General features: G+C 38.8%; 1 protein-coding gene across 1 annotated transcript in view; it reads right to left on the bottom strand.

Annotated features, from left to right (window-relative positions):
- Positions 1 to 25691, bottom strand: part of DMRTB1 (DMRT like family B with proline rich C-terminal 1) — a 42642-nt gene extending 16951 nt beyond the window's left edge. Inside the window, 1 exon segment of the mRNA XM_055724963.1 lies at positions 25627 to 25691. Coding sequence (XP_055580938.1) covers positions 25627 to 25691 — 65 coding nt within the window.
- Between the last annotated feature and the right edge of the window lie 296 nt (positions 25692 to 25987).

Raw genomic sequence — 25987 nt, 5'->3', positions numbered from 1 at the left:
CTATAGCACTTCCTGCTGATTAAACCATCAGTTACAATCAACAGAAATATATTCACTCAACCTGTTTTACCTTTGGTAAACTTCATTGCATTTTGTCCCATTTTCCATTTATGTCTACTTACACAGATGTTTTTCTTAAAAAATACCTTCTAGAGCCTTGAATATTGTTGAGGTCACTCGTAACGTTTTCTGGTTATCCTTTTTTCTCCTTTCTGAAATACAAGCAAGAGGTCTGTTTTTCAGTGATGATACGCTACCAGTTGTTGGCTTTATTAACAATCCTTGCTGCTGGACATGCAATTTCATGTGCCAGTTCTCTCAGAACCCAGGGACGGAGATTATCCTGTCCCTCAAATTTCAGCGCTTTAAGCTCTTTGAGTTTTTCTTCTACCTCACATATGATAATTTCCATTTATATATCCTTATTCCATTTACATGTTACATTTTTCTTTTCTGGATAGCTTTATCTTTAATTACAAAGTGCCTGGCAAAGCAATTCTTATTAGGATTTATTTTCATAATAAAGGTCCTTCAATAAATCACACTTTGATGTGAATTATTAGGCTTTGCCACAATAAATAAAAACCCCATAGTTCTGGGGTTTGTGCGGGTTTTTACAGCCAGTTCTATATATAAACTTTACTGTGAAAGGAAAGAAACAGTTATGCATCCATGCATGTAATAGTGCTATGACAATGTTACTACTATCAGACCATGCACTGTTTAGAATACAAATACATCCGAAAATAACTGGCTTTGTGAAGTGTGAATGGCAGAACTGAACAGAGAACAGTGCAATTAAATGACTTCCAGGATGAGAGATTTCAGTCTGTTATCAGGCTATTTCATTCATGAACCTCCACCGCATCCCTCTGAGCTCCACAGTTACTTTGTTCGGGAATTACAAAACTTCATAGTCTAAAGTTTGGTGGCTTCTGTACTTCCCAGAGTAGGGTGAGTTCCTGTGGGCTGTTTAGGAAACGGTTATTATTACTTCTGAGGGTTTTCCAGGGTAAGGCTCCTAAGAGTCACTGGTCTAGAGCTGTGAATTAGGACAGTATAATTTTTAGTAATTTATCCTAACAGACAATTGATAAATGGTCTGTTTCTTTTGTATTTGCCATATGATAATTAGCTTGCACCTTGAGTTACCTGTATACTAGCCCTAGATACTCAGAAAGTGGTTGTGGGCAAATGGCTACTCCATCAGCCTTGGGTTATCAGTGAACCTGATGTAAAGAAAAAATTAAATACAGGCCTTATAAGAAGGCCCTGGTATATCCTGATTTGTTTTTCTCAGATTGTGCCTGTATGCAAATTATTGAGTAGCTGTAATGGCATGTACAAAGTCTATGTGCTGTGTACCTAATATCAAGGAAATAAGGAAAAATTGCAAGGCTACATTGCCTGGCAGAAAATTACACTTAATTCTCAAAGTAAGATCTAAAGAAATTTCATTAAAGAAAAAAAATTATTATTTTTCTCAGTTTGAACTCTGTGCACTTGTGTATGAAAAAGATGAAGCAAAGTGTCTCCCTTTTACACTGATTTCCATGATGAAAGTGGGGTTCACAGGGTGAAAAGCATGAGAACAAAAACGTGACGAACAGAGTATGTGGTGAAGAAAGACAGACTAGAAATGGAATTAATGAGAAATAATTTAGAAAGAAAATGTATGCCTGAGAAAAAAATGACAGGGAATCAATATGTATGGGAGCAGAAAAAAGAATGGAGGTTAGATTTACAGAATTAAGTGGAAATGTTGTGATCAGGGTTTTCAGCCTGGTTTTGATCAGTCTTACATTAGATGATTAATAGAAAAATAAAATTTATGTGGGGCACTGAAGGAGGAGGGAACTTATATTTTTAATTTCTTTATGCTCATAATAATGCTTCCAGAATATAGCAATGTATTATTAACAAAAGTTACAATAGATGATCCTAATTCATTGGGCAGAAAGCCTTTGCATTCATCACATGGAACTGTATAACAATACAAGCATTTTAGCAATTCATGAAACAATAGACTTGTTTCTCAGAAAGAACTCCCCTGTAAAGCGTGTTACCTGGTGTCAAAACAGAACAATCATCAACGTAATGGTATATAACAGTTCTGGTGCTGTTGGTACTTACACATGGAATTTAGGCAGTCTTCAACCAAGCAGAAGAAGGGATAAACTGGTTGATATGCATCCTTTCAGTAAAGACTATTGGAAGCAAAAATAATTAATGACAAAATCTGGCCTTATTTATGATCATTTTAGACTGACAATGCAGAAGAGTCTACTCTGACTTTTTACTAGAGTAAATAAAAAAAGCTCTACTTAATTTAATGAAATTACACTAAATTGATATCAGTATAGTCAAGAGCAGAGAAAAACTCATAAAAGAATCATACCAATGTGTTTTTCCAGCAGGGCAGAATCTGGTTCACAGATGTTCACGTGCAGGCAGATGGCATATGTATGTAGTACATGTAGAGGACTAATATTCAGGCATATATAATGACTTTAAAAGCACAATTGGATTTCCCCAAGGGCTTAAAAGGAGGGTTTCAGTATTAACTCAGATATTTTTTTCCTGAACTTTGGTGCTCCCAAGAAATCTTTTCAGGCATCAGAGTGATGACTGTAAAGACACGGAACATCCTGAACTGTGGCATTACCTGAAAGATAAGCCTCTTTCTATGTAAACATGAAACTGGGGTACAGATTATCTGGAAATTTTAGTCAAAATTCGATGGAGGGAACCACAAGTATAGCTGACTCCTCAAATTCAGCCCCTCAAAATGACCAGAGGCAAGCAGAGCTCCTGCCTTTCATGCCGCTGCTTCGCTGACTGGGCCCCTCACTCTCCTCTGCTCTTTGTGTCTAAACAACAAAAGACTAGAATGAGCAAATACAGTACTTCCATTTAAAGAAAAGCACTGTAGCAGCAGAAAGCTCTGCCTGCCACCCTGTGCCCCCTGGTCTTCCTCATGGTGCTCCTTCCCTGCCCTGCAGCACAGCAGCCATTTTGCTGTGCAGAAGGAGGTATGATGATAGAGTAGGTCCCCATGGCCTGCAGCTCAGTCCCTGGATCTAGAGGCTGGCGTGTTCGTCAGGTCTAGGCGAGGGAGATTTTCATGGCAGCTTTTGTGCTTGTGTGTGGGTTGGAGCTCCTCGGGGTCCCTGTATACCTGCCTGCCCCAGCGGGACCCTCCCTGCACCCAGTCCTGCCTCTGCACCACAGTGAAGGGGCTGAGGTGAGAAAAATAACGTGGCCACTGCAAGTGGAACATGAAGCCCAGTGCTGCTGCTGGGGAGAATAGGTGTGTATGGCATCCCTGAAAGTGAACAATGCCAAGGAAGAAATAAAGACACCACAATATGGGGTATCCAAAGTGGGCATTACATGGTGGGGAGCCATTATTCACCCTCCTGTCTTTAGGCCTTGTGTCTCTGCCCTGTGCAGCAGGGGCAAGAGACCCAGCACGTCAGGCAGCAGCTGCCATTGCTGGAGATCCTCACGGGAAGTGTTAGCCCCTCCTTCAGGGAGGCGCTGCCCCAGGAGAGGCACAACATGGCAGTCCCTGAGGTGGCAAAAGAAGCACTCTCACCAGCCTGGCAGATGGTGCAGGGCAGCAGTGCACGGGATGAGCAGGCACAGCGCTGGAAAGATCCCAGGCCTCAGGAGGACAAACTGCAGAGGAAAAGGTTAGGGTTTTTTAACTAAGGAGGTTGGTTTGTGTCTCTTTAGCATTCCGAGGGACTCAGGTGTGGCTAAGAACTTGGCACTGTTATGGCACTGCCTGTTTTTGTAGTACCTGGGGCTGTGGCAGCAGCTGGTGGCTTCTGTGGCTCATTCTGACAGAAACTCCGGGGCAAAAATACAAGTGGGAGAGGAAGGTGGGCTAAACCTGGAGGTTTATATTCTCTCAAAAAATAAGTTTCCTAGAGCTGTCTGCTCTGCAGTCCTTCCTTGGGCACAGAAGCTGCTTCAGCTTCCTTAGCCTGGCACTGCAGAGGTTTTATGTGCTGTGATTATAAACTTAAAAGGGCAGGACGCAAGGGTAGTAAAGGGCTAACAGGCCCTGGCACCACTAGCCCTGCTCAGGAGTCTGGCGCTAACAGCTTCATCCATAGCATCACCTGATTTTTTTTGCTGGCTCTGGCCCTCCTTGGTTGGAGCTGATGTTCTGCCCCTCACTGTCTCTTAATAAAACTCATGACAAAATTTTGCTGTGTTGCAGGTAGATCTAGATAAAGAATTCATGAAGAGGGTTTGGGGATGTGTCTGTTTTTTCAACAGAGTGCTGTTTCTAGAAATTGAAATTAAAATAGACAGTTCTCTTAAGAAAATGTTCTAAGCTTCTGCTAGATCTTATTCCTTTATGCCAGGCATTTATGCTTTGTTTCTGTCACAGTGAAAGGTGGAAGTTTCGTATGGATAAAAGTATCCCTGGCAAGGACTAATTAGCAGAATGTTATGGATTAGGTGGTGTTCCCTGTGCAAGGGTAGAATCAAGGCAAAACTTGTGAGGAGAAAGAAAAGGCTGCAGTGACGAATTTGTACTACTGCCGGTTCTGTTCTTAGTGACCTGTAAAATTAACACAACTTTTAGTGTTTACAGTGCTTTGGGCATATTATTGAAGAAAAATGTAAATGTACATTACATTTGGAAAGAACTGAGTTGAAAGCACTGTTTCAGGAAGTGCAGCCAGGTCCAGAAGAAACTGCTGCACTGTGCATGCATGCTCTATGTACATGACCCTGGTTTTCACAGTATGTACGTATGCCTGAGGGGCCCGTGATGTACTGCATTCTTGTGACGGTTGAAAATCATCTAGCTAATGTCATTATTGATAGAAAAGGAAACATACTTAAATTGCTCTTCAGAGAGAATAAAGCACATAATTAAACATTTTTCAGGCTTCTTTTAATTATATGGGGTCTACTTTTTATCTTCTACTTAAGCCCTGGATGTCTTTGTCTTTGGATAAACAGATAATATGATTTTAATTAATAGCGAGCAAAGACCTCCGGACAGAAATGGAATCCTACAGAAAGAGTTCTGTTGTTGTGCTTTATTATATGAACAAATCTCCAAAGGAAACTTCTAGTGTCCTAATTTTTCTCTTTGAATATTCTTATTCCTCTGAGTAGACTCCAGTTTGGACAGAGGTCAGTGCACATGTTGTCTATCTGGGTCATTTTGCTGTCAGGTGTGACTGCACTTGCCTGTAGCATTCTTTCTCTCTGTTGGTAAAATGGTGTATTTTTGACCCTGCACATCCCCTTTTCTCTCTGTTGCCAGCAGGCTGTGTGCAATGCTAGCTCAGCGAGAGTAATTCCAGAGGTTTTCCTGCAGTGAATTCCTCATGAAACTCAAGGAGTTCAGCAGTGCACCCCAGGCTATGGAGTGAAGTATTGCTTCTCTTTCCTTGTTACCTACCACAGTGATACATAGTCGTTTCTGGACACCACTCTTAGGCTGTGAGCTGTGTTTAGGATGGCAAAAACCTAAGTATATTTGAACATTTTCCTGCATGTAAAGCTACAGGGGCACAAACAAATGAGTTGGGGAATGGAGCAGTTCTCAGAATGTTTCATAGCACTGCTAAACGCCAGTTCAGGGAGGTACAAATAACATCTCATCCATCCTTTCTCAAGAAGAGGGAAACAACAGGATAAAATCAGCCCCAAATCTCAATACACAGTCACTGCTTTGTCTCCACATGGTTAATTTTATAGAAAGTGTTTGTTCTGCCTGCATTGTTTCCAGTGTTTGAAATTTTAGATGCAGTCTTTTTCCAAATGCCCTGTTACTCTTCATACAGGTTTAATCTTCCTTGGTCTCTCTGTCAGCAATCTGGTGTAGTTATTTGAAAAAAAACCCCAAAATAAAACAAAACCAAAAATCCAACTCAGTTATTTTTAAAGAGAGCTGGCATTAAACCTATTTTGAATGCTTTTCAGGCTGAATACCCAAGATGATGGCTTGCGTGTTTTATAAAACAGAGTGCTGTATATCTTTTATGAAAATGATAATGGACCAAACAACAATGATTTTACTCTGATACATCTCATTTAGTCCTACTTAAGTGAAGGTAGGACTGAGTAAAATCTTATGCAAAAATATTTGGTTTTCTACAGAAAGAGGATTTATTTGTATTCATTTTCTAAAGATGCATGACAGTATGTGACATGCATTATTTCAATTCTAACATGCTCAGTGTGTGCAGTGCTTTTCTCAAACATGGGGTGAGGTGGGTATGTGTGCTAGCTCAGGAAAAGATTGCCTTCATCCCAGAACGTGGGACCAAAACAAGTCAAAATTTTCTGAATTATGCAAAGCCTGGAAAGTAGCTTTGCAGTTGTGACTAACAGTATGGCATCGGGAGGTGTAAGAACTGGGCACGTGCAATTAGGGAGCAGAGAGTGCTTGTGCTGACACGATAGAGTCAAACTTGTCAAACTACAGCATTAGTTACAGCAATGAAGTTCAATATAGCTATAGCCCTGCTGTACGCACCAGACTTGTTTATTTGGCCCTTCTTACAGCGGGATATACCTTTGTTTGAAACAGCTAAGATCTGCCTGAAGGCAGAGCGGGGTGGTTTCTGATATGCCGTGCCAGCTTTGAATCAGTAGATGGAGCTCCAAGACAAATCGTGCGAGCCCTGAAGCATTGCAATCAATTAAACATACAGCTGTTAAGAGACGACAGTAATTACAAGACTAAATGATATCCTTGAATAATCACTAGGGATTTATACATCTTATTCTAAAAAACTTGTCATACATACATAGAGGTTTATTAGAGAGAGAGAAAAAATAATTTTTTACTCTCTGCAGATCTCTCTGGTGTCTTTCCAAGTGTTTAGAAGACTGAATGATAGCCAGTCATACATGTATGTACTCTTGGCATCAGTGCTTTTTCTTCAACTGCCTATTGCAGTGTGATTTGTAGAAGTTTGCTTATGATAATATGCTTTAATTTTTACACTCTTAAATTCATTGTATTTTTCCCTTATAATATGAACAGTTAGTACTGACTTCCATGGTTTCTCCACTTTACTATTTTGGCCCTTGGTCTCCTGAATTATGGTCTATATTTAGTGCTGTAATAATTGTTCAAAAACCTGACCCTCTACTTCAGTGCACTTTTAAAATTGTCTTCGACATCTGCTGTTCACATATTTGCTTATTGTTCCCACTGTTTAAATACATTACTTAGAACTTAGGGAACTGGAGATGGCTGAGTGCCTGATTAAAAAAATGCTTTGAGTAAAACAGCAGAAACATCAACAATAAGAATTAACCCTTTAAACTGTGTTGTCTATAAAAGATGCAGTTTTCTGACAATATTTTTATTGTGGCAGCAGTAAAAAATAAAGTCAGAGCACAATTAAATGATCTTAAAGTTATTAATAAAATGACTGAGGATATGACAGGAACGACAGTTGGTTTTATGAGAATTTTAACTTCAGCAAAATAATTTTCAGAGAAACACAAACCAATCAGAACATAGCAAGAAGATTGCCATGCAGCTTCTTTCCAAGTAAGTGAAATTGGGAAGAGTTAGAAGGTTATGAGAACAGGCTCATTTTTTGGAGATGAAAGACAAGATAAGGATTGACTCTTGTAGGAAACTTGGATTAAATCTGAATTAATGTCTTCTTGTTCACAGTGTGGGATGGGAAATGCTGCTGGTTTTGTCTTGTGTTTGGCAGTCTGATAATTTTGTGAAGTACCGGTGAAACCAGGGTTACTATACTAATTTATTTGGACTCTGGCTGCATCCTTTTAGTTAAATAAATATGTATTTGCTTCTTCTGATGTGTGAGAAATCCACAGAGAAGCATTAGCAATATTATATATTAATGTAAAATGAAATTAATAGTGATGTGAGCTAATAGGCTAGACTTTGGACTTTGGCTGCAATAAGGAAGATTTCTTGCTTGATCTTACATCTCAGATAGAGGGATAGTAATCTTCAAGTAGGTGATAGAAAGATGCTGGGACCTATCATTGCAAATCCTAGTAACATGAATTGTTGGAGATGATGAATCACACACCTTGGGGACCTGTTTCCATCTTCACTTTCATTCCTGCTCGTGATTTTCTCAGGGCTGCACCTCACACAGCATCCCAGCTTACCTTCCTGTACCCTTGGAAGAATGAAACCCTGCTTTGTGAAAAGAGCAGATTGACAATGAAAATAATCAGTCTGCTCATCTCATAAAGCTGAGATACAGATTTATTGTGAATGTTACTTGGAAAAGGCATTCATTAGAGCTAGAGTGCACAGCTGACAGTGAAAGTTGAGATAATGTTCCTTCCCTTGGGAACAATGCTGAGACAGAACTCCTTACTTAGCTCCCTGCTCCACCATGCTGCAGGCCCTGCTGCAGGCTAGCAGGAAGATGCAGATGTGTAGCCTTCTACGAGTCTCTGCTGCAAAATGGCTGTGCTTTAGAGGACCAGCTCCCTCCCCTTCCAATGACCTTGGAGGATACAGTAGAGCATGTGCATATAAGGAGCTGGGTCTAAGCTATGTTTGCTGGAGTTTTGCAGCAGAAATTTTCTCTCAGGTTCTGCAGTGTTCCCCTGCTGCAACCTCCTTGCAGTATTTATGAATATTTTTGAGTAAGCTTGTGAGCCCCAGTAAATACCCAAGAGATCTGCATGCAGGATTTCCATTGATGCCACTTGCTGTTAACTTTCACCAAAATCCTTGAGTATCAAAAAACCCCAAACCCAGACCTCAAAGGGAAATCCTTTAAAAAAAGGAAATTAATTAGCTGGGAAAAGCAAAACACTTTCCCCTGTTTGAAAATTCAGTTCCATGTAACTGTAACCCTTGGTACTCAGAGCAGCAAGTTTAATCAGAACCATGGCTGATTTTTTTAGCTATGTTTTCTACTGCAGTCCAGCTTTGCTATTAAAACTCATTCTTCTGTTATGCCTTGAAGGAGAGAGCGTTCTGTTGGGAATAACACAAAACATGTATATTGGATTTCTTTTTTTAAAAAAGAGGTTAAAATAGCAATAGCAACCTTGTCACACAACACTGGCTGAGGAGCAGCTTGTGGAAGCTAATAGCCCCTGGCCTTGCCTTCAGTGATCCAGCCTCACAAGTGATTGTCTGTCCATTGAAAATACTGTCAGTGTTGATTGTTATTTTTAATAATTAAGGTAAACATTTTAAGTTAGATAAGAGCTAAGAAGTATAGCTTTTCAGTTAAAGTAATATCTGAAATATATTAATGGTGAAATTTCCATCTTTTAAAATCCTTTGGGATTTTATTGAAGGAAAGACAGACACGTATATGATGAAGTTTAAGCAGAAAAGCTGTAAGATTTTGCTAAGAAAGTGCTATGGAACACAACCTGAATTCTTAAGCCAGGCACAGATGAATTTGACCATGAACTCCATGATCAGAGCTACTTCAGTCTCCATGTACCTACTGAACAGCACCTGCAGGGAGAAAAGTAGATAGTGAAATGCTTTCTATGTAAAATATTTCTTTGTATTCCTTCAAGTTGACTCTGCTTGCATGAAGTGGAGAAGTAAGCTAAATGAGAATGTTATCAAGAAGTTTCACAGGAAAAAAGGAAATGTAGGATGAATCAAATTTTTGGCATTTCCCTTTCTGCCTGGCATAAACCAGCCGAGTAGCAAGCACTCATTATAAGCAGCACTCTAGGAGAAATTCTCCTGGAAAGATACTGAATGTTCATTTTTTTCATTGCACCACCTGCCCCAAGGCCAAACCTGTCCAGAATTTTAAACAAGCGGTCCCAGGCAAAAACTATTAAAACAGCTGTAGCTTATTTATTTTTTCTTGAGTAAGTACAGTTTGTTCACAGACACTGAAGCTTCAGGGAGCTTGCTCTTGTGTGCTTGTTAATGTGAGTATAAAATATAGTACTGAGCCAAAATACAGGAGCAACAGGAGGGAGAGGTTAAGGGGAGGGGACACATGCTACTGATAGAAATAAAAACTATGCTGTATACCATATCCTTTCTTCTACATCCTATCAGCAGGACCCGCAGACATTGAATGCTTTCTGGCCAAAAGGCAAGAGAAGCAAAAAGAGCTGTAGCCCAAACCAGTGTAACAGAACTGTTGCTCCCTCTTAATGCTTTGTCTTTCTGCAGCCTCTGCCTGGGAATATCAGTTCCTCATTTATCGTCCATCCTTCAAAACTGCAGTCTTTCCCTGGAAAGGTTTCAAAGGAATTAGGGAAGAGCAAAGAAATAAGGAAACAAATGTAGCAACAGAATTCCATCCTCTCATAAATTGCTTGCTGGTCTAAGCTTTAGCTGGAATTTCAAGGCAGATGTTAATGTTCTGATAAGACTTATAGTCACTGGATTTTTTTTTTTTAATAGAAATAGCATTGATAATACTGATTCAGTATTGAAAATAATGATTCAGGAAATGATCCACTTCAGACTAAAACCTCAAAGATAGACAGGCTAGGCTCATTTACTGGAGAAACCGCCCATGTAAAATAATACGCCTCAAATCTCTCTGACCAGGAGACAGCTTATTTCAGAGACAGTCATCCAAGACCTCAGCTAGTGTAAATCAGCATAGCTTGACTGATTGAATCCTGTGAAAACATAATTGTGTAGTGTATCCCCTCCACTCCATTTCTTGGAGAGAGGTAAGGACAGGCCCAGTTCCTGTGGCAAAGAGGAGAGAAGCTGTCACCAGTAGAAGTCTACAGTAGTGACATAAAGAAAGAGAAATAAATTTGTCTGTCAAAGGATTCAAAACAGTTTGAAACAATAAAAAAATGCAATATAGCTGCTCATTTTCAAGAAAGTGTCATAAAAAGGCTGATCAAAAACTCCATCCCACTTTGCAGAACAAAAGATTAAGTAAAATGATACCATTTTCAGTGGAAATTGTAGGGAGAAAAAAGCAAAAGATCTCAGCTCTGCAGAGTAATTACTAAGACATACCTAGTCAATAGCTTTGTTCTGTCAGAGATCATGATAACATATACAAAGATAAAGCCAGACAGTCTGTTTGGCTAGACATCTCCAGATTCCCTCTCCAGATACAAATCTGCTAATGAATCACAATTCAGTTATATTCATAACCAGGATAATGTCTTTCAAACTGTATTTTAACTGGGCAGTATTTTGCTTCATACATCCCACAGACCAATTAAGCATTTTGTATACAGCTATACTATAGATAATGAATGTACTGTACAAAAATGCTTAATTCAGTTTTTGAAGAGAAAAACAGCTTATGTTCGGCTTGTTTTAGTAAAAAGCCAAATGGGATGATTTGCGGGACCTCTCTAAAATGGAGTTCTACAAAGAAGAGAGCAGGGCAATTTTAAGTCTGGGTAGCAGCATGACAGATAGCAAGATTAGCCATTGAAGAAATTGGTGCCTAATCTGATTTTGCAGCATGTCAGTCACAGTATGCTAATATCACAGTCTTTAGTGAGCCTCCCCCAGAGATAGATTTGGCCCACTTAATTTAGCTAGGTCTACAAAGGGTGAAGTCCTATCAGTAAAACATGAAATGGCTGGGAAGCATAAACTCATCCACTAATAGAAGGCAGGACTTTGTAACTCTCTTCTCTCATCGCAGCCACATGGATCTACTCTAGGCAGCTTTTTTTTTACCAGGTCTGAACTCTGCATTAAAATCTTCAATGACTGAATTTAAATTAAATCCTATCCATCCTTGCAAAGAGAAATTACAGAGGAAATCCTAAAGCAAAAATATGCATATGGTTCAGAATCAGAATAGAATCCAACCTCTGCACCAGACTTCAAACAGTGAACTATTTTAATAAATAGAAATTTGCAGGAAGATCAGTAAAAAGCTTTCACAAAGGTTGTCTTTCTCTCCTCGTATAAACAGACAAGCCACTTCAGTCACAGAAGAATCATCGTATCAGCATCTTAATATTAGGGTTTAAGTAACATCAGACCATTTATTAGTCCAGGTTTTCCCCCAAAGATAACTGGGTTTATCTTTGTCCAGTAAAGATTAAAAAGAATGTATGCGACAGAAAAAAATATCTGTGAAGACCTTTTGTTGTCAGATATTTTGGAGCATCTTTTAGGCTGTTCCCTGACGGCTTGAATTCTGATTACTTATCTTCAGTAAGTCAGTATGATATTAGTTCCACTGATCTTGTTGGCTTTGCTTTCATGTGCAGCAGGTAACGCTGGGGAAAAGCAGAAAAGGTGGAGTCATTATGGATTCTGAAAGAAGTGAAAACAAACACCCACCACAGAGCACTTTGAAGAGCATAGGAAACCCTGCAGCACAGTTCTGCCATAACAGCCACCTCATCCCCACAAGCTTTATCTTTCTGAGTGGAAAATTTGCATGGCAATACAGACAAGCTTGTGTGAGAGGTGCAGGCTAAGCCTCAGCTACAGGCAACTAAGAGTGCTTTCCAGCAAAAGAAAAAGACAACTGGGAAATGCACAGTGCTGGACAGAAAATCTTGATGGATTCCAGTTCCCTGATCTACCCAGTCTTGAGGGAAATAATCACTCTACGTAAGCATTAGTCTCTGTCCCTGTGTACTCAGTCCATATTTGAGTTTTATGAATCAGCTGTAGAACGGGCGAGGTTTGCAGTGGTATTTAGGTGCTGGAAGCTGCTGCTAGGTAGATAGTACATTTTTTCCAGATGCCCAGAGAGAGGAGATACTTAGTCCCAATAGAAGTCAGGCAGGTCTTTCCTACTAGGAGAAGTATGATACTAGATGCATATCGCTGTGTTCTGAAATGATTTTGAAGGTTTGATCCTTGTTTTGTTTAGCTCATGCTGCCAGACCCCTTGTTCTAAACACTGCAGCTCCTAGGCTGGACTAAGTAAAATCTAAGTTAATCAAAGTTGATTAGTAAAGTGGTCATTAGGAAATACAAAGCAGATACACTCCCTCGTATTCCCACACCTCTCATATCAGATCCACACACTTATCTACATGTCTTCCTTATACATATGTTCAAGGCACAAGGAGATACCTCATCTGGACATGTCTGGGATTTTGCTTCCTTATTATGCAAATAATGTAGGATGTAGCAAAGTTGATCGTTTTCAACTGTGAGCTCAGCACTGCAACTCCTTATTAAAGAATAGTTCATCTTTCCTGAAGCATGAGAAGGTTCTTGTCTGTAGTAAGTTTTTTACAAATTGAGGCTGCTTTGTATTGCAAAGGAAAATCTGTTTCGCCTGGTTTCTTCTTCAGCTTATTTGTCATATGGTAGAATTGCTTATGTAGAGTGCAAAGAAGAGAACAGGAGCTCTGGTGCTCAGGGAAGAGCATGTAGATGACCTTAATTTTGCAGATCCCCAAGGTATCAATCAAATAAAATGCAAAGGTTTTGCAGCAAAAACCATGGCATACAAGACTAACATATCAATTGAACCAAGGTGAACAATCAAACTGTTATTAGATAGTTTTTCCTATGAAGTGCTAAAAAGCTAAGGCGCTGCCGCTGAAAAAACAGGGAAGTCAGAGAGGGAAAACATGCACACACATCTATGTGTATTTCAGATGGTGGAACTGGAATATTTTATTCACAGCACATGCTAGTAATTGCTATTTTACAGCACTCCAAACTGCATTAGGGTTTGCATTGATAGATTTGCACATTGATAGCTTTGCACTGACGTCCTCTCAAAGCTGCATTTCCCCCAAAAGCTAATACTGAAAAGGAGAGACTTGCTGAGCTGTGCTAATACATAGCTCTGCAAACTCAGATGCTGACATTCATATGACCCATTGATGATCTTATTGGCTAAAGTGCCATGTTAAGAGATTGAGTGTCGATTTGATAGAGCCAGAAGATGAAACCACATGTCCAGGCTTTGATACTTGTACTTGACAGCTGGATTCATATCCCATCACAAAATCTCTCTAAAGATATCAGTGTCTCCCAGTGAAGCAAAAACCCCCAAAAGACAAGGGCAGAATCTTCATATGAGAGGAGAAGGGTGAAGCAAAGACGATAAAATATTTTGCCTGGCTAACATACAGATGCAGAATAATTAGATTTGAATTCAGAACGACACCTCTAAATCCAGGATTGAATGACCAGGTATTTTGCAGGCTGACTTCTTCCATCCCAGCCTGTCAGAAAGGCTGAAGCAGACGGGCAGGTGTATGGTCATACCTACCACTGCAGGTACAGTAGCTATGAGGCAAAACCTGAATTTGTGTTGACTTGTATTTACTAACCCTTCCCCACCTGGCAGGGTTCCCCTGCTGAATGTAACAGGAATATTTTTTATTTCCTCTGAGACATGATTTAAGGCTTCTGCAGAATTCAGAACAGCTGTGCAATGTGAAAAAGACAAGGGACTGTACAAAATGCAAGGAAAAGGCAGAGTAAGTGAAATTAAAGCTAAGTGGAGTGACAGTGGGTAATATAAGGAAATAAAAGCATGACCCTTGCTAAGGCTGCAAGCAAGAGCTTATTAAGTTCTACAGATGTTTTCCCTTGTATTCAGTGGTCTTTTAACCAACTCCGTATCTGAGATTAGGATCAATAGAACTTCTTTTTACCAGTTCCCCAGTGTATAAACACTACTGGTACTAAGAACCAGAAATGGAGGACATCATAATGTTGTTCCACTCACAGAGGACTGCTCTGCACCACTGTGGAGAGCTCATCAGTCTACTCAAGGTGATTTGTAAAGAGATTTTGTGTGGTGTCAGCCTAGCTGTGTCAGGGAACAGAAGGACAGAGTGAATTATTGAAACAAACAGGCAAAATTTGCATGAAGATCTAACTTAACTACCCAGTTAGGATTTGTTATATGGCAGATATGCAAAACTGAAATAGAATCTGGAAGAATACTAATAAATTGATAAAATAAGGATTTTTTGATGGGCACTATGGATCCTCATATCCTCTACCTTATCCCACGTACCAGATTAATCTATCTTCCTGTGAAAGAGCCACAGAGAATAAATTGAGAGATGCAGAAACTGCCAAGATAGGACTTGTCAACTTATGTGAAGGGGCTTTCTGATTGATTGAAGATTTTTAGCAAAACCAGCACATGCTTTCCTGCCCTTGCCCAGGACAGCTTCTGTAGAAGGAACTATTAAAGACAAAGATGATGCCTGATTATTTTCAAATGGAGAAATACTTTTATTAAAGGGGGCATATAGTTCACAGGCAATGTTATGACTTAATTTTTATATGCCTCATGAAACTCATAAATAGTAGTTTATCGCAGCAAGTAAAGAACTGCACTAGGGAAATCTTCTGCAAAATAAAGCAACCAAACCAAAACAAAAAATTGCAGTGTTGTATAGCAGCTCCTACAGGGTACTGTCACTGTGGTTATAGTCAGACAGATGGGACTGCAAAACACCTAGAGCTTGACTTGCACATTTAATGTTCCTCTGCTCCAACACAACAGCAATCTTGGGGCCGAGCCATCTCAGGGCATCCATGGCACTGGCTATGAGAAGAGACATTGAGTGACAGGGAGGCATTTGCTGCAGAAGTTCCCAGCATGGTTCTAGCCAGTCACCCCTGGGGAAATAGGCACTCTTACTGTAAGAATAAACTTGCTAGATTGCAGTTGCTAGTACTAGCCCCTTTTCACCAGCCTTTCCTTAAAACAAAAATGACAGGCAGGCAGCCTGGCTCTGTATTAGAAATTAGTATGGCTGAGGAAAGAATGTTTTCTAGAAATTAAAGGGAAGAATAACTAGAAAAGCTAGTCACCAGTCTTGACTATGCTTTTGGCCACCAAAACAGCTGAATGTCCTATATTAAGTTCTTTCTGTGGTAGTTATAGACAACAGAGAAAGAGAGAGAGAAGAACTGAAAAGTCATTCCAGTTGTGATACAATGATAAGCTGATAAATCAGTCCATGAGGAGCAGAACCACAGATGTACAATGCAAAACTGTATATGCTACAGTGCATCTGAAATTACATTATTAGAGAGTAAATTTGGCCATGTTCTGCACAGCAGAGCCTGAAACAGTCAAAAATCTGTTGTAATTATTCTCTGTTTTAGGAGTAGCATTAAACATTTTGATGTGAGATTTAACAAGCAGTATTCTGTGAAGGAAAAAGATCCTTCAGTAGTGTGCTATCTGGGGAAGAAAGTTAATAGACAGTTCATAAGTCATGTGGCAAAGGCACAAGTGGCTTACATACATACATACACCTTTTAATTCAGTGCCTCTCTCTGCTCATTTCTGGTGTGACCTTCAAAAAGCCATGACAGGTTGCTCTGAGAAACCTGTCTTTGACTAGCTGTCGCAATTCCTCCTGGATGTGCTCACATTTACTCCTATCTGCCTCATCTGAGAAGACTGAATTCTCTGAGGTTGGAGCAGTCACAGTGTCTACATACTTCGCTTCCCATGGTAGGCCCTGATCTCAGCAGGGGCTTGACGTGTCACTGATAATGAAAACTGTAGCCACTACCTTTGGGGAGTGTATGTGGGAATGGTCTGACCTCGTTTCATCCCAAGGCAGGGGTGATATTCAGTACTTTTCTTAAATGCCTATGATCGAGAGGCAAGTGGTAACATGAATTTACTTTCCTTTGGAGAGAAGCCTTGATTTTTCTCTTCTCACAAGAAGCATTTTTAACAAAATACAGACTCCTCAATCATGTGTGTCACAAGCTGCTGCAAAAACTGCTAGGACTTCAGTTTCCAGGAAAAAGAGGCTGCTTTTACTGAGGCAGACTTAGGTGCACAGGAATTTCCAGGGACTCGTGTCTTTCCTCCTGCATTTTGCAGCCTCTTTTCACTACTTTATTGTAAGTTTGGACTGACAGTCCACTGGAGTAGTCTGGGGAGAGTTTGTCTGCACGCAGTCTTTTTATCTGAAAGACCATCATGTCAGCACATCATTTGCAAATGTTAGTGCAACAGGAATTACTTGAAAGGTGTTCATCAGTATGCATACAGCAGCTGCTGTGCACAAATATGTATGAAATTTTGATCACTGGTATTGAAATGGTGATCCTGAATATAAATTAGGAGGCTTCTAAATGTATAAAATTTCAGTTAAATGGGAACCAAGTAAATACTGCATTTTAAAATTATAGACATCTTCCATTTTAAAAAGGGAAATCTGATGTTAGTTCTTTCTTCAGGCTAGCTAAAGACCTTTAGGGGATGTAAAAAAAATAATCCTTAAAATAGTACACACGTTTAAATTTGAAAAATAATTGCCTAGGCATAAGCAAGACTTTTATCATGCATGTGAAGCTTTTAAATCTTTAGATGCTGTTGAGATATGAAAGATAGTACACAAAAATGCTTACCTGTGCAATACCTTTCTATTATCTGCTCAGGGAATAAGTTCTCAAATAAATTGATTATCCTAAACAAACAAAAAACCCCTCTAAACAGAGATAGAATGTACTGTATCTGGTTCCAGCTACCACTTGTGAGGAGTTTGCCTTTACATCATGCTTACTATGGCAGCTCTCTGAAAACCATTAAATCATTGGTCATCTTCTTCCCCTAACATTAAAGAAGAAGAAAGAATTCTTATCATTAGAGATGTAGAAAAGCCAACTTCAAATTTTCTTCAACTCCCTTTGCACAGGAGCTGAAATCCACCTTCCTTTTGTGTTGTCAGCTGTAATCGTGTGAGCAGCAGTTCATACAGTCAATACAGAACCTCACATAGGAAAGACAGCGGTAATTTTTTCTTGCTTTACCAGTCCTTGTCTAGCAAACCCTATTTAATTACCTGTCTCTCTAACAGAGGCTTTTAATTCAACCTGCGAGAAACACCTTGCATCAACAGTGCAATCTTTCAAGTTTGTAAACAGTACATTTATTTATGGTTTTGAGGCAAAGGTTTTCTATCATCAAAATACCAAGAATTACCTAGCAAGATCCCAGTGCTTCTCCTTGTTTAGGAGCTGTTACTGCCTTCACGCCAAATTGCACTTGAGGAGCAAATCTGCTATGTGATAGGACTTGCTGTGTGTTCAGTCATGTTCTGTAGCTTCTGTGCATTTTCCTTGTACAAGAAACACATGGTATGTTAGTACTGCACATGTTCAAATCACCATGATGTAAATATTTAATTAGTTATCTGTTTGTCTTCAGCCAGTCTATGCTTAAGACATCAAATAGGTATGCTTTAATTTTGGAAAAAAATGAATGCAATGAATAGTAAAGGAAATAATGGGAAAGGATATAAAAAAATCAAAAATCATTTGGGAATAACAGTTCAGAAGGCAGCACATTACTGGTAGACTATTATCTCAGTCTCCAAAATAGCATTGGTACAAGATGCATCTGTGTAATAGAGCCACTATCTTTGTGGTGAAACATTACAGTGTAGCATTACTTGCAGTATATTAGGCATGCTGTACAGCATTCTGTCCTGCTGCTGTATGTTTTGGATTGTGTACAAGCTGGACTTCTCCAGAATGTCAGGACGGGAACACAAACACTAATAAATCCAACAACTGTAGTTATCCTGTTTTCCCTCAGATACAGTCCATGGATCTATGGAGGACAATCCTCTGCTTTTAGCCATATTCCATATTCCATCCTGGAAGAAGGAGGAGTGAATGCATTTTCATGCTCTGCTGGGTCCACACTTTCCTCTTATATTGCATATTACTGTTGTCACCCACTTGTGTTTTCTCTGACTTTCTGCAAACTCGTTGGGTCCTGAGCATATTGTTTGGTGCTCACACATCATGCCATATGTGCTGCCACATGCGTGTATTGCACACTAGGCAATGTGTGTTTTGTTTTCTGATACCTCCAACGTGCCCCTGTTTTAGCATTTAACTGTGAAATTGCAGCAAAAGGAGGCTCCTCGTTTTTGGTTGCCTCAGAAATCTAGTTGTATAGGTTTAATCAATAAAGGTAGTCAATCAATGACTTGACAACTCTCTGTCAACAGTTTTGACATGACAATTATTTTTGAACCATATGGAGATGAGTGAAATTAGTGCTATCTTATGTATCTTCGACTGTCCTCCCAAATCACCTTCATCAGATTTCTGCATAGCTGTCCACACCAGTTATATTGGAGACTGTGTTTTTGGCCTGACATCATCTCCCATTTTATCCCCACCACAGCAAGTTACAAACTATGATCCTGACAAACATTCTGCCCTCACTGCAAGTACAAATACGGCACCTGAGTTTCCTCCTTATTCATTGGTATAAGTGGAGCAACTCCACTGAAATCGATGAAATTATGTGACTGCAAAAGTTGTGCAATATGATAAGTGGTTTGAGAGCACTGCAAAAAACAAAAAGCAAGTTTTTCTTAACTTGATACACCTGCTTAACCTCATGCCCTGCTGTATACTAATGCATGGCTTTGCCTTTCAATCAGGATTGTTATGTACAGTGTAATTTCCAAACAGAAGTCCTTCTTAAATGACACGTAAATGAATTTTCAAATTTATTAATTCTGTTTTATGACAGACTTTTATTTCTGGCATGAACTAGACTTCAAATAAAACTTTACCTGAGGCTCTGAGGATTTAACAAGTAGCAGGTTGTTTTTTTTTGTGTATAAGACTTCTACAAATCAATGAGGCTGAGTTCTGATCTGGAGTGTCTGGTCTTTGTGATATTTAATTTCCCGGTATTTTATGACATATTTCCTCTTCCTAGTTGGAGTATGTGATTAGAGGAAAACACATTTTGAGTGGGTGAAAATCATCCCCCTAAGAGACAAGTACTTACAAGCACAAATCCTACTCATGCCCTATTGAAAATTAAGAACACTGCAGACACTTTGTGCTAGCCATAGGAAAGTCATCTGATACATGCTTCTGTGTGGTTTTTTTTTTTCTTTAATGATGATAATATTTATGCAAACAGTAAGCATATATATGAAGAGAAGGCTTGGAAAAAAAACCCCCAGCATTTCAGTGGAATGGCATTTCCAATTGCATCTAATATAGTTAATGTTGTACTGATAAAATGCAGGTCTTGCTGATTACAATACATATCCTTTACTTCATTTCCTTTGCAGGCAGCAAGAAAGCTATCATTCAGATTTTTCTCTTAGTCTACATCTGTCTTAGGCAGTATTCTCAGTGTATAGTACCGTAACAGCATCATGTAAGTTGATGGCTTAATGCCTGATCCTGTTGTTCAAGCCATTTCAGTGAGCAGAAGGGTTCCACAAAATTTGAGAGTTGCGTGAACATCTGAAACTCTTAAGTTAAAGAGGGAAAGCTGCTGATCAGCTGCAAAAGCAATCAATTAATTTTATACCCTTTCCCTCTTCTTGCTTACCACAGTGCAAGAGTGAAGTTGCAGACTGAACAATGATACAGGCAAAAGAAATATTCATGTACAAAGCGAAGTCATGCATCTTTTCAAAGGTGCTAAGATGGAAATCTAAAAACCAATAAAGTAATGGATTCACCATCTCCAGTGAGTTGGCATCTATTCACTTACAGTAAACTGCACTTCTGTGCAAAGACCTATGCACTGTTTCAGTATCATTTGAGCTCAGTATTGCCCCTTTCAGTGGGAATATATGTGTTCTTTAGTACACTTATTTTCATTCAAATTTATAATTCACTGACTCGTCTCACTGGTCACAATCATCTTCTTTCTATCTAGGCATCAGAACTGTTCCTTACTCATATGACAATCCTGTTAACTGAATCTTTTCTGCAGTAATTGAAGAAAATAACTTGTTGTTATTGTAGTTGATGTGGGCATAAAGAGAAGCTTGACTTGAAATACAACATGAAAAGCTGGGAATGGAGACCTAGAATTTTGCCACTGATGGGTAACTTGATGAAACTGCTCAGTGGATTTTTGTATTTGTTTGTATCCCTGTCACTCTAAATCAAAATTGACAATGGTAAATGTACAGACTCATATTTTGTTTTTTCTTTAATTCACATATATTATAAAGTTAGTTACTAATCCTGTATGTCACACCGATTTTAGAGAATGTTAAAACAAGAACAAACTTTGTGATGCATAAAATTGTAAAGTAGAAACAGTTCAATAGAATAAAGCAATGATTATTGCAATGTACAAACATGAAAGCTGCCCTGAGGAGGTCCCTTAAACACATCGTTATAAGAAATGCTTACAAATTGGGTTTTTCCATGTCACTAAAGTCTACTGCTACAAAATACTCCATCACTCAAAGCAAAACTGGAAAGATGCCTCTGGCAGAGTGGAATCACTCAAAAGCATAGGGATAGATCATGCCCAGCCTGTGAAAGACAACAAAAGAAACATTTCTGTGTCCATTCTGGGTCACTCCTGTTTTCCTGTTGGGCAGCAGTTCCAAAACTCTTATTTATTTTCATTAGACCTGCTCCCACTGTAAATTCTGTCTTTAGTCATACATGTAAATTTAATTCCATATTTGAGAAGTAGATCTGGTGGTTCTGTCTTTGTTCATTGCTTTAAGAGTACAGTTGCTAAGGTCTTGCCTGGTTGGTGCTCGTTTTTTCTCCAATGTTGTGGTCATACAAACACGTGTGTGTATGTGTAAGAAAGAGAGCAAGAGCAGAAATGGGGAAGAAGAAAAGAAATAAATGTTAGTCCTTTCTTCAGAATACATTCTCAGAGATGCCTGGATATCTTCAATTTTATTTTTCAGAACTATAACTCCTTTCTCCAGAGTTTTTACCCTGCTTTACAAGCAGGGGAATGTTATCTTCCCTTTCAGAGAGACAGAAAAATTTACACACAGTTTATGCCCAAAGTTATCCAACAATTTCTGTTTCATGTTTTGTTTGTGTTTTTTTTTTAATTGTGTTATTCATCAAATATATTCCTTCATCTAATTCATATCTCTCAAAATGTCTACCTACAAAATACCTATTTTTGCATGGGTTGAGCTTTTTTTGGCCTTAAAATGTCATTCCTTTGGTGCAGAGACTGAGTCTTTTGCAAAAAAGCACCCAGGTGAACTGCCAAGTCAAGACTGAGGGAGGCTTTGAGAATAATAATAATTAGCTATACTTGCTCCTGGATTTGTATTTTAATCTATAAATTCTCCTATTTTGCAAGTTCTAGGGAAGTTTAGTTATAATTTTTGCTTTTCTACTGCAGCATTAATTTATCACAAAGTGATATTTTAAAGCAGGTCAGTAAAACTTTGATCTCAATTTTTTAAATATAGCTGTCTTTTGCCTGACATCCAGTAACTTAAAGAGTATATGATTTACAGACCGTGCATGCTCAGCACTTCCTGAAAGCAAAGTCCCTGTCTTGTCTTTCATGTTCAAAAAGAGAAGCATCCCAAAACATCAGACACATTTTGGAAGTCAAAGTGAATCTTCGCTATAGCATATTTGGTGTCACTGACTGATTTACTTTTTTCTCTGTGTGTTTGGGCATAAGATTACTAAATCTCTCTTGTAGCCTATGTATGTGGAGTAGAATAGATGATCCTTGAAAAATAATTCTTATGTTTGTGTTCATTATTTTCAAAACCTCAAGCTATTTAGGTCTCTGAAAATAACCATTCAGCAGCATTAGAGGTTCTTCATGAGGCAAGTCTGTTCCATTACACTGAAGCACCCAGCCTGAAGGAAGATGACTGATCAAATTGTCATCTGCATCTTTCAGACTTCACACCTGCTTGGAGTCAAGACAGTTTTCCATTCATAGACTTTCTCCCCTCATCATGTTGGCCAAAGCAATTCTTAGTAGTACTGAGCTGAAACAGCAGGTAATTCATACTTGTAAATAAAGGACCAGCTTCTACTGATGCAGATGCATGCAAAACAACACAGTTGTTACACTGAAACCTTTTCACTGCTAATACAGACTGAAAGGCAGAGTCTTACTTCCTGCCATAACATGCATTTACTCATCCCTTTATCACCACAGAGCAGAAGTGGTTTTCACCTGTCACAAAACTACTGGAACTCGTCTTCGTGCCACTAGCATAAGGGTTTCTTTGAAAATTTCATGGGAGAGCCATTTGCGTGCAGTACATTGTGGACATGCTCCAAATGCTGCTGCACCAGAGGCATACAAATGTAGAAATCTTATAAAATAGGGTTTGTCGTGGCTAGTCCTTGAGAGGCGGCATATTGGAAAGAGAAAAATAAATGTATTAATTGAGACCATAGCCATTCATCCCTTATGAGAAGCGTGTCATCTGCCCTCCATTGGTAGTGCTAGTCAATGCCAACTTTAGAGAGACCTTCACATGAAGAAATCTCTGAAGAGACAAGTGGGAATGTACACGGACTTAAGGATTGATATGGAGCGGCTGCAACATTTGCAAATAAAATTTCTAAGACCTTTGATTCAGGAGATGCAGATGTTCATACTGGGGTATTTATGGCTTAGTTTATGTCTAGTAAATAATGAAGTGGCAACAATGGGCAAAAAAAAGGGAAGGTCTTTCCTGACACAGAAAGAACTTGCATAACCATATTACAAGATCCATACAAATGCAGGGATTAATGAACAGCAAGGCATGTAGATGAAGGGCATAATGTATATTTTCAGCATCTCACTTTTTTTGCTATCACAGATCCTGTAGGTAGCAGAAATAACCAGCAGTATGATTCATCATTTTACTGTATAGTATATCCTTTGCTTTTATCATCTTTCACTGATGTGATATATAAAACTTGGTGATTTCTGGATATTTTGTTTTCTATTCAGTAAAATATGTTTACTGCGGTCTCAAGGTATGTGCAACTTATAAACAACAATTAAAACATAAGGAACTGGCATAGCAGTTCAAAATATATCTCCCCAGATGGCAGGGAAGACAAATGTTTGTGTTCTTATCAGTTATCTAACTGGCATAAAAATATTTTGAATCTTTCATTGTCTGTTCCCTGCCTATTTGAGGACAAATTCAGTATGGAAGTGCATTGGTTGTTCCCCTCTAGGAACTAAGATTCTGAGACTGAAAAGGAGACACTTTTACTTCTTCATCAGAAGAGAAAGGATGTGCACATGGGTTGAGAATAGATCTCTGAGTCAGGAATCTTGCACTATTTCCTGTGGAATATGCTTCAGTTTAGGAGATCAGAAAAGGTAGTTGAAAAAACGTATTATTAGGAAGCTTAAATTTGCCATACATGGAGCCACATCCCTATGTCAAACAGGGCTATTCAAGTTGAAAATGTTAATAACTTCATTAATGATTTCAATGAGGTGTTAGAGAACATTATGATTAAATTTTCAGATTAACACCAGAATTGAAGGGCTGCAAGCATTTTGGAAGATAGGATTAGTATTCAAAGCAGTGTTTATAAATTAGAGAGATGAACTGAAAAAATGTGAAGACAACTTGGTAAGAACAAGGGCAACACAGGTAGGAATGATCGCTACAACATCAGGAAAACAGAATGACTGGCTAGAGAGAGTTCTGCGGAAAGGAGTCTAGGGGACTTCAGCAGATCATAAATTGGACTTCAGTCAACAGTGTTGTACTATTGTGCAGATAGCAAACACTTGAGCTGTCCGAACTGAAGCACAGCACGTAAGTGCTCCATGTTTCCTTCACCTCAACAATTTGACCCATTTGGCACATCGCACTTTGAGAAAGACTTGGACCAACTAGTCCTCAACAATGGTAGCCAGAGGATCAGAGGTCAAAAAAACCATGGCTTTGAGGTTGAAGAAGTTGGGATAGTCCAAGGATGTCAGGGTTGATGGGGGTGGGGGAAAGAGAAAAAAAAATTACCATGTAGTAATAAGAAACTTCTTCTTACATCTGTATTCTGTCAGTAGTGTTCTGTTATCATTGGACTTCTAAGGAAATATCTCTGGACAGTGCATTTAGCTTTTTTACTCGCCTACAGTATAAAAATATTTATATCCATTTTCTTGGATAAACAGATAGGAGGATGTCAAAGAAGTCCCATTTTTCTAGGCCAATTTGACAGAAATAATTCAAATATTGCTGTTTATTGTTACCTAATATGACTTTAAAGTTGAAATGCAATAGAAATGACTGACTTTGTGATGGAAATACTGGAGTTTGAATTAGACTTTTTATTTAGCTGCTCTTAATAAAAGAGATTTCCCATACTTACTTTCAAGTATGTAGCTCAGCAGGAACAGGAAAATTATTAATGTTGTTAGTATATGACTTGTTAGCATTTCACACTTATTTTAACTGTTTATTTTATGGTGTGCTTAGATCTTTCTGGGATCCACATCAACTAGGACATTAGTGATTTTTCTTTTTCTTGTCTTTTCCAGAAGAGGATGGAATTGGGAGTGTTTTACAGGCATCAAAGTGGTAGATGAGCAAATCATGCTATGGACATTAGCACTTAATTCTCCCCTTTTAACAAACAAAAACATTTATTTTCCTTGGTTTTGTCTCAAAACTAAGTACAGTATGAAAACAAAAGCAAAAAAAAGAAGGGAACACTGCTGTTATGAGCCTCTGTTACTTTGCTGATGCTAATTTTCAGATTAAGATAAAAGGCGTTTTTTTTGGTAAGAGATCATGCCATTCTGCAGACATAGGTGGACTCTTTCTGAGAGCATCATAGTAATTTTGCCCTTGACCATTTGTATCAAAATAGACATGTGGAAACATCTATGATTGTGCGGCTATGTAATTTTAAAATTATTTTAATGAAGTGATATGTAGTTCATTTAACTATTTTTCAAACATCAACTGTTTCACCAATAAATCTCTGAAACTTACCTATCATTTGAAGTATCAGCCCAAGCAATGTAGAAGGGCTTTAGAGACAGCTTGTGGCTGTCCATGTCTATTGATGATCCTCAGCCTCTTCTGCATTCACTCATGTCACAGGTATTTTTCCAGCAGGTATTGTTTTCCTTTATCTGATGAGCACTGGATTTATGTCCAGGGTATATAGAGTTGACTTGTCTACACAAAGATAGACAGTGCCTTATATTGATAAACTAGTAATTTATTTTCAAGGTTAGTTATTAGGGGCATAGCTAACACTTCTGGTTAGGATATTTTATTAAGATCTGAATCAAAGTTTTAAGATTCAAACAGCTAGGAATGGATAATACTTTGCAGGGCACCTCCAGTG

The sequence above is a fragment of the Falco cherrug genome, chromosome 12 (assembly GCF_023634085.1).
Source record: "Falco cherrug isolate bFalChe1 chromosome 12, bFalChe1.pri, whole genome shotgun sequence".
Lineage (NCBI taxonomy): Eukaryota > Metazoa > Chordata > Aves > Falconiformes > Falconidae > Falco > Falco cherrug.
The sequence above is the reverse complement of the archived record's forward strand: the minus strand, read 5'-3'. Positions and strand labels throughout refer to the sequence as shown.